Source organism: Podarcis tiliguerta (assembly GCF_965153285.1).
Source record: "Podarcis tiliguerta genome assembly, chromosome: 8".
In the NCBI taxonomy this organism is placed as follows: Eukaryota; Metazoa; Chordata; class Lepidosauria; order Squamata; family Lacertidae; genus Podarcis; species Podarcis tiliguerta.
Window position 1 is genome coordinate 61,444,785 of NC_139541.1, and position 8,454 is coordinate 61,453,238.

Genomic DNA, 8,454 nt, shown 5'->3' on the forward strand with positions numbered 1-8,454 from the left:
ATTGCATTCTGCATATTGTTTGTATGCCACCATGAGAGCCTTGGGCAGCGGCAGGAGGGTCTGTAAAGCAAGAAATAAGTATTCTGAATCAGGGGTTCCCAAAGTTTGGTCTGCAGACCACCAGTGGCCCCTATACTTCATTCAGGTGGTTCACAGGAGTGACTCTGGAAGCCAAGCCTTATGAGGAACGGTTGAGGGAGTTGAGCTGGTGATAGGGACATAGGAAGGTATCTTACACAGAGTCAGATCACCAGTCCATCTAGCTCAGTATTATATACACAGACTAGTAGCAGCCCTCCAGGGTTTCAGAAGGAGTCATTTTCCTGGCCCTACCTGGAACCTAAGACCTTCTGCATGGAAAGCAGATGCTCTCCCACTGAGCTGAAGCCCTGGCCTTTTGAGGCTCATGCATTTAATTGCTTTAGGGAGTGGTGATCAAGGGAGAAGTGCTGTTCTTTCAAATAGGGCTTGGAGGAGTAGACAGCTTGGGTGGGGAAGATGTCATTCTTTTATTTAAAAACATACAGGCGTGTTGACTTTTCCCAGAGCAAATGCAGCAAAATGGTTAGTAAGTCACTTCTCGAACAGGCAATCACCTGAATGACCACCAACTTGGGTGCCTTTAAAAGAGGATTAGACAAATTCCTGGAGGATAAAGTTATCAGTGGCTACTAGCTTCAGTTGGTGTGTTCTACTCCCACACTGTCGGAGGCAGTGTGCCCTTGAGTACCTGCTGGGAATCACACACTTAAGAAATCCCCTGCACATGGAAGACTAGCATTTCAAGGAGGAAGCTAGGCTCAAATCCTTTCCTCTTGCCTTTCTGTGTGCAGGGAGTTCTTAGCAAAAGGGAAGCATCCAAACATGAGATTGCCCCAGCGCATTCTGAAGTGGCACAGTCCTAGGAAGTAGATACCACCTGCTCTTCTTTGCATGGTTGGATTGGCTGTTCTTGTTCCACAATGTACTGAAAAGTGCTGGAGAAGGAATGGTGGCTGGGAAGCAGTATCCTTTCTTGGAAGAATGGTGCACTTATCCTCTTCCTTCTCTCTCTTCCTGACTCTCCAGGTTGACTTTGCCTTTGTGGTGTGGAGAAGTTTCCCCGACCGGATTGTGGGCTTCCCTATGCGCAGCCACTTCTGGGATGCCAGCAAGAGCCAGTGGAGCTACACTTCAAAATGGACCAATGAGTTCTCTATGGTTCTCACCGCAGCTGCATTCTACCACAGGTACCCCCCCTCCCTTCCTCAGCTATCGCTACTGATAATTACAAGTGGAGCCTGCAACAAAATGTTGCAGGGTTCTCCTGCTCAGCCTTCCAACCAGCCAGCTGTGCTCTCATCTAGGGTGCTCCATTCCATTCTACTCCCCTTCTGGTTTTCTGTTTTTTCCTTCCACCCTCACTCCCTCGCTTCGACTGTCTATTGCCACTGACTGCTGCCCCCCCCCTCAGCCCCCCCCCTTGCCTGCCTTCTTTCTTACATCCAGTCCAGAGGGTGGCCCTGCTTGTCAACTTCCTCCTCTTTAGTCCCACTGCTAACTTTGAAGAAGAAGAAGAGGAGAGAAATAGAATTAGTTGACTCCATCTGTCATTGGTTCTGGCTGCTGTTGGGCTTTGGCTCCCCCTACTGTTGGCCTCCTTGCCTTCTGCCCAACCAGTTCCAATGAGCACCAGCCCCATCTGCCCCTACTAGACCATTGGTTCCCTGAACCGTCCTGAGATAAGTCAGTAACGCAGCTGTTTCTCCTTTCCTGCCACTTTACGATGCCTCCGTTTCTTCCCCTTGACAGGTATTATCACAGCCTCTTCACCAATTATTTGCCTGCTAGACTAAGGAGCCTTGTTGATCAGATTGCCAACTGTGAAGACATACTGATGAACTTCCTGGTTTCTGCTGTCACCAAGCTACCTCCCATCAAAGTGACCCAGAAGAAGCAGCACAGAGAGAGTCCTCCGCAGCAGGTACAAGGTGTTTACTGGCCAACATGGGGAGTAGAGGGGGAAAGAGCTGAACAAGGGTTGTTTCCACATCATTTCCCATCCAATAATTGGACCCCTGAAATGTCACTCCAGATTAGCCTTTCCCAAGCTGGTGCCCTCCAGATGTTCCGGACTATGACTCCCATCAGTCCCAGCCAGAGAAGTGCAAATTTTGAACAATAGCTGTTGTTTGTGCATTGTGTTGGAAAGAATTAGGTGTTTCCTCATTAAAATGCAAACAAAGTCACATGTCTCCCTCATTCCATAGGCTAGACCCCGCCCTCCGCACGGGGTGTTCACACATAACACTCAATACATGTACCAGCTGTGTACCTGTGCACAGACATAGTGAAGCTGCACACTTGTACACATGCTCACTTGCAGGGCTCCATGAGTACACAACCTCTGTACACAATGGCTGAGCTGTACAAATCAACAAGTGCTCACTCTTTCACACAAACTTTCACGTGTGTTTAGAGTCAGCTTATACCTGCGTTGAGTATAACATGTGAACAGCCCTTATGTGAAATCTCTATGTGAATTGCAGAAAGGAGAAGCCACGAACCCTTGCATGGCTTCCGAATGGCACTTTTGCAACATCCTTTTATTTGCAGGGGGTGGGGGGTTAATTCACAGCAATGTGTCTGAACTCTCCCTCCCATTGCCTGCCTTTGTTTCCCCTGCAGCTGTTGAAGAGCGCTCCCCCATCCAATGGGAACCTTCATTTCTCTCAGCGCCAGGAGTGCGTCAATCAGTTTGCAGCCTGGTTTGGGTACATGCCTCTGGTGCATTCCCAGTTCCGTCTGGACCCCGTGCTCTTCAAGGACCAGGTGTCCGTGCTGCGGAAAAAGTACCGGCATCTAGAGAGAGCCTAGCTCCAGAGAGAGTAGGAGGAGACCTCTTCCCTCTGGGACAAGAAACGCTGCAGAAGGAGCACTGGCAGACTCAGCCCTCTCTGTATTGGACACTAGGAATACCTGCAGTGCCGTGGCACACAGGTGGGTTGCTGAGCTGGGACCCATTCAGTAGCATTGCAAGGAAGGAGACTTCAGACCCCCCCCCATGGGGCACTGCACCCAGAGCCTTCTAACTTTCGATACTGAAAGGAGGAATACTCTCGTCTTGCTGGTAGCTGTGGAGATGCCAGATGAATTTTCAGTCTTTATTGGGTTTTACCAGTACAAATAAAGGTTTGCAGGAATTGGCTCTGTCTCTCCCTGATTGCTTTTAACAGGACTGTTTTTTTCATTGTCTTCACTTCAGATAGAATTCTCAGCATTTTTTCTGACGTAACCTCAGTCGCTTGGAATTTATTGGCCTGATCTACTATGTCACCCTGCCGCTCATATGCTGGAACTAGAGGATACGCCATATGTGTGTGTGTGTGTGTGTGTGTGTGTGTGTGTGTGTGTGTGTTCAATTTCTTTGTTATTCCTTGCTTTCCAGCAGATGCAGTTTTAAAATAAATAGGTAGGTAGGTAGGTAGATAGATACGTATTGGGAGGGTGGGGTGGAAGAACTCTGCACATGCTCAAAACAATGTGTCCTTGCATTGTTTTTTTCTTCTTTCTCCTGGTTTTTTAATTGGAGGAAAAGGTTGGGGGTCCTATCATGAAATATGCTATCTCTATCCTTTGATTCATGCACTTTTAGCCAGTGGAGGCTGCTGCATCAGGGCAAATGGGGCAGTGTCTTAGTCCAGCCTTGGTCTGCCCTCAGCACCTGCCTGCCTTTCTACTTATATCCAGTCCAGGGTGTGAAACTGCATGTCACCTTCCTCCTCCTTAGTTTCAATGTTGACCTTTCAGATCTCAGAAGGAAGCAGGATGTGGACAAAAGTACAATTAGTGGGCTCTGGCGCCACCTACTGTTTGGCTCCCTGTATTCGGCCTTGCTGGTCCCAATGGGAACCAGCCACTACTGGTTTTAGCCAAATCTTTTTTGTCTGTAGTAGCTGTCTAAAAACAGGGATTAAGGGACCATCAGAAAAGGTATGGGGATTGGGAGGACGCTTTCGTCCTCTGTGATTTGAGAAGTAGTATGTTTATTTGTTTTAAACCGCTTACTATTGGAAAGGTAGGGTTGCCATATGTCTGGAATTTCCCGGACACTGAAGTCAGAAGCAGTGTCCAGGCAGAAATTGCTGAAATTGTCCAGGAAAATACGAACATATGGCAATCGATGTCGGAAGTCTAGATTTTGGCGAATTTTCTCTAAAATAGCTCAGATTTTGCACACAATAAAAAGCTCAGCAACTTTGTGAAACTTTTTGAAATATGGCAACCCTACAAAAGGAAAAGCACTTATTTGTCCTTAAAACCACACTCTCTCTCTCTCTCTCTCTCTCATGAGCAGGTAAAATGTGCTTTGTGTATGTTCAGAGACACACAACAGTGAGGTGCTAGTTTTTGGAAATGAATGGGTTGCAATGCATAACCAGGCTTCTCTCTTTTTGCCTTTGAAAACAAGCAGGTGGAAATTCAATAGTTGAAGCATTTCCCAGCATGCAGTTGCAGCGAGAAGATATTCCACCTGCTAAATTTCTGCTTATTATCAAAGACAAGAGATTGGATGCAGGGCAGGTGGGAGAGATTTTTAGCAGGATTTCTCATGTCCTCACTGTTTGCAGCAGACCTTTGTTGTTGTTGCTGCTGCTGCTGTTTTAACAATAACAAGCAAGCAGGAGGAGAGAAAGAGGAAACCTTTGCAAACATCAGTATCTGGGGGTTATGTAATCTGGTTCCTCCTTTGGGTTCCCGTTGTCAGAGGCAGCAAGAGGAAGTGAACAGACTTGCACGAGAGGCAGGAGAGGAGGAGGCAGACGGGCCTGCAAAGTGTGGTTGCAAGTTTTCCAACCAGCTCTTGTAGTTGCCCATTTTAGCTGCAATCTTCCCCTTCCAGGTGCTTAGGAATCCAGCTCCCATCAGCCCAAGCCATCATGGCTAATGGCCAGGGATGATGGGAGTTGTAGCCCAACATCTGGTGGGCACTAGGGTTGGGGAAAGCTGATCTGCAGGAACGAGCAGGCCAGTTGTGAGGAACCTTTAGCTTCCCAGTTGTCACTGGACCTCAGTTCCCATCAGCACCAGCAAACATGGCCAGTTGCCAGGGATGATGGGAATTGTAGTTCATCAACATCCTGAGAGGGGCAAATGCTCCTCACAGCTTAAGCAGGTACCAGGTGCAATTAAAAAGCTTTGACTCGGTTCCTGGAGCTCAAACAGGAACAGGGGAAACAAAATAAAAAAATTCCTTCCAGCAGCACCTTAGAGACCAACTGAGTTTGTTATTGGTATGAGCTTTCGTGTGCATGCACACTTCTTGCTCACACCAATAAACAAACTACAAACAACCACACCCTAGGCCAACCCCAACCTCTCTCACTACCAAAGAAACACAAATGAACAGCAGAGAACCTGCACGAGCAACGCTGACACCAAACCCTACATACATTGAGCAAAATAGAAACATTGCCACCCGACCCCACACCCATCCCCACCCATCTTCCCCCCTCCACCCCCTTTCCCCCCCTAATGTCTCAACAAATGAAACTGATTTGTAAAAATGTTACATGGAAAAAATACGAGAGACATTACACATACTTCTGTAAAACAAGAAAATCTTTTAAAAAAATACCAATAACAAACTTAGTTGGTCTCTAAGGTGCTACTGGAAGGAATGTTTTTATTTTGTTTCGACTACAGCAGACCAACACAGCTACCTACCTGTAACTAGGAACAGGGGAGGCTGGCTCTCCCTCCCCCCCCCAAGCCAATTGACAGCCCCAGTGACCCACTAGGGGTGGCAATCCATGAGGCCGTTTTCCTGCTCAATCCCCATTGAGGCTTGCACACTTCCATGCTAACTTCCATGCTAGCTAGTGGGGAAAGGTCTTAGCTCAGCAGAAGAGCATCTCCTTGCATGGAGAAGGTCCCGGGTTCAATGCCTGGCATCTCCAGGTCGGGCTGGGAGAGAGACTCCAGCATCAAACTCCAGAAAGCTGCTGCTAGTCAGTGCAGACAGTAATGAGCTAGGTGGACTAATGATTTGACTCTATGAAAGACAGCTTCCTATGTTCCTGTCCACTATTTGGACGCTCTACCCAGGGCATTAACATGTCTCATGCAGCCCAGCCCTCCCTATTCCACCTAAATCTGATTTGTATGGCAGTGAAATTTTCAATTGGCTAAAGAGAATCTACTCAGTTGCATAATTTACAAGCAATTGATTTGGTCCAGGTCCCTGTTGCAAAAGAGATAAAATGGGGAAGGAGGGGCAGAGGTAAGAAGCTGCTGTTTTGTCTGCCAAAAGACTACTGGGGTTTTTTTGAGGGTGGGATTTGTGGTTAATATTCTCCTGGCAAAAGGCTGTGAAAAATGAGACGCTTAGAAAGACGGGGATGGAGGCTAGGGAGGAGAAAGGAGCCATAAATAATTCCTTGGCATGAGTGTTTCCTGGTGGGGGTTTTGGACGCTGCTGCAAAGCGTTTCCCACATCCGTGTGTTTCATTCCTTTTAGAATTTTTAACTGGCAGAATCCACTCTTTCATGATGATTAGGTATTACAGGGGGGAAGATTAGACCTAGGGCCATGTATGCTTTTTAAAAGAAATTGAGGCTGCCACTTGGTTATAGGGATTTGTAGCTGGTATTTACACAAACGCGCATGCTAATAGGTTGCAGATTTAGAATTAAAACCACCTTTTTCCCCCCTAGGAGAGTAAAAGAAAAAACACAGGTTTTTAACAAATAAAGGTTTCCAGAGCATTAAACAATGCAAAAGATAATAATGACAATCTCCATAATCACTTTTAGCAGTCATCCTTCCTCTTTTTTTCATTGCTTTGAGAGTGAGGGTGGGAACTTCGTTAAAGCCGAACAATATGGAGGTAGAGCACACCTGTTGCTGTAGGATTTACTTATTTATATAATCTGTATACTGCCCTTCATCTGAAGATCACATTGCAGTTCACAACACAAAAAGGACAGTCGGTTTGAATACCAAATGCTCCTTTAAAAAGGTAAAGGACTCTCTGACAGTTAAATCCAGTCGCGAATGACTCTGGGGTTGCAGCACTCATCTTGCTTTACTGGCTGAGGGAGCCGACGTTTGTCCACAGAGTTTTTCTGGGTCATGTGGCCAGCATGACTAAGTTGCTTCTGGCACAACGGAACACCGAAACCAGAGCAGCGCACGGAAATGCCGTTTAGCTTCCTGCCAGAGTGGTACCTATTTATCTACTTGCACTTTGACGTGCTTTCGAACTGCTAGGTTGGCAGGAGCAGGGACCGAGCAACGGGAGCTCACCCCGTCGCGGGGATTTGAACTGCCGAGGATTTGAACAGCCGACCTTCTGATCGGCAAGTCCTAGGCTCTGTGGTTTAGACCGCAGCGCCACACACGTCCCTCAATGCTCCTTTAGCTTAGCCCAAACACTACAAATTTATGTATCACGTGAGCCCAAATTCTGCATCAAGAAAAGCTAAAATCAGCAGTCTCTCTCTTAATCATTCCGATAAAGCACTCTGATAGCACCTAAGAAGGAAGGTAGGGGCATCATGGAAAAAGGAGGACACACATTTCAATATGCCAATTTATGTGACTATGTGTGCCGATTTAGAAAAACACACACACGAAAAACGATTGAAACAAGAAATGCAATATATCTCATCATAGTGGAGAAGACTATGGCCGTGTGACCTGTGTGCCACTCAAGTCTGCTTCCCCAGGGGCTCAGAGTTTTCCCTTTTATGGTTCTTTGTCTTTAAACTGGACATGAATGGACAGCCCTTCAAAGACAGGACTTGATAGCGCTGTAACTTTACAGCAGTGGTGTCCAAACTTTTTTCAAAGAGGGCCAGATTTGATAATGTGAAGGGCCGTGGGGGCGACCAAAGGGCTAACCTTTTTTTAGGAATGAAGTTGTTAAGGTGTTTTTTTTCCTTAGGATTATATTCCAGGAAACTGCCCCAGGGGCTGGATTAAACTGACCAGCAGGCTGGATTGTGCCCCCGGAACAGACTTTGGATGTGCCTGCTTTACAGAATGCAGTGGAGGGTGCTGACCTGTTATCCATGTTGAAGTAAGATATTTAACTGCCCAGAAGTCCAGTCAGCTTCTGTATGTGGAAGGGACACCATCTATCTATCTATCTATCTATCTATCTATCTATCTATCTATCTATCTATCCATCCACCCACCCACCCACCCACCCACCCACCCACCCACCCTCAAGTAGCTCAAGATGGCATACATGGTTCTCCCCTGCTCCTCATTTAATCCCCACAACAATCCTATGAGGTAGGAAAGGCTGAGATGCAGTGGCTGGCCCAAGGTCACATCCAGTGAGCTTCATGGCTGAGTGGGGGGGGGGGGTGTCGAACCTGGGTTCCTCAGGCCCTAGGCAGAAAAATGGCTTGGACTGCCCAGCCACCCCAGGCTGAGCTCTGTGCAAAGAATCTTCTACAGTGCTA

The 8,454-nt window shown here is 47.1% G+C and overlaps 1 protein-coding gene across 1 annotated transcript in view; it reads left to right on the forward strand.

The window, feature by feature from the left end:
* Positions 1–3,185, forward strand: part of EXTL1 (exostosin like glycosyltransferase 1) — a 59,509-nt gene extending 56,324 nt beyond the window's left edge. The window contains exons 9-11 of the mRNA XM_083455272.1: positions 1,069–1,229; positions 1,792–1,963; positions 2,668–3,185. Coding sequence (XP_083311398.1) covers positions 1,069–1,229; positions 1,792–1,963; positions 2,668–2,856 — 522 coding nt within the window. The 3' untranslated portion in view covers positions 2,857–3,185. The remainder of the gene's footprint in view (positions 1–1,068; positions 1,230–1,791; positions 1,964–2,667) is intronic.
* The last annotated feature ends 5,269 nt before the right edge of the window (positions 3,186–8,454 follow it).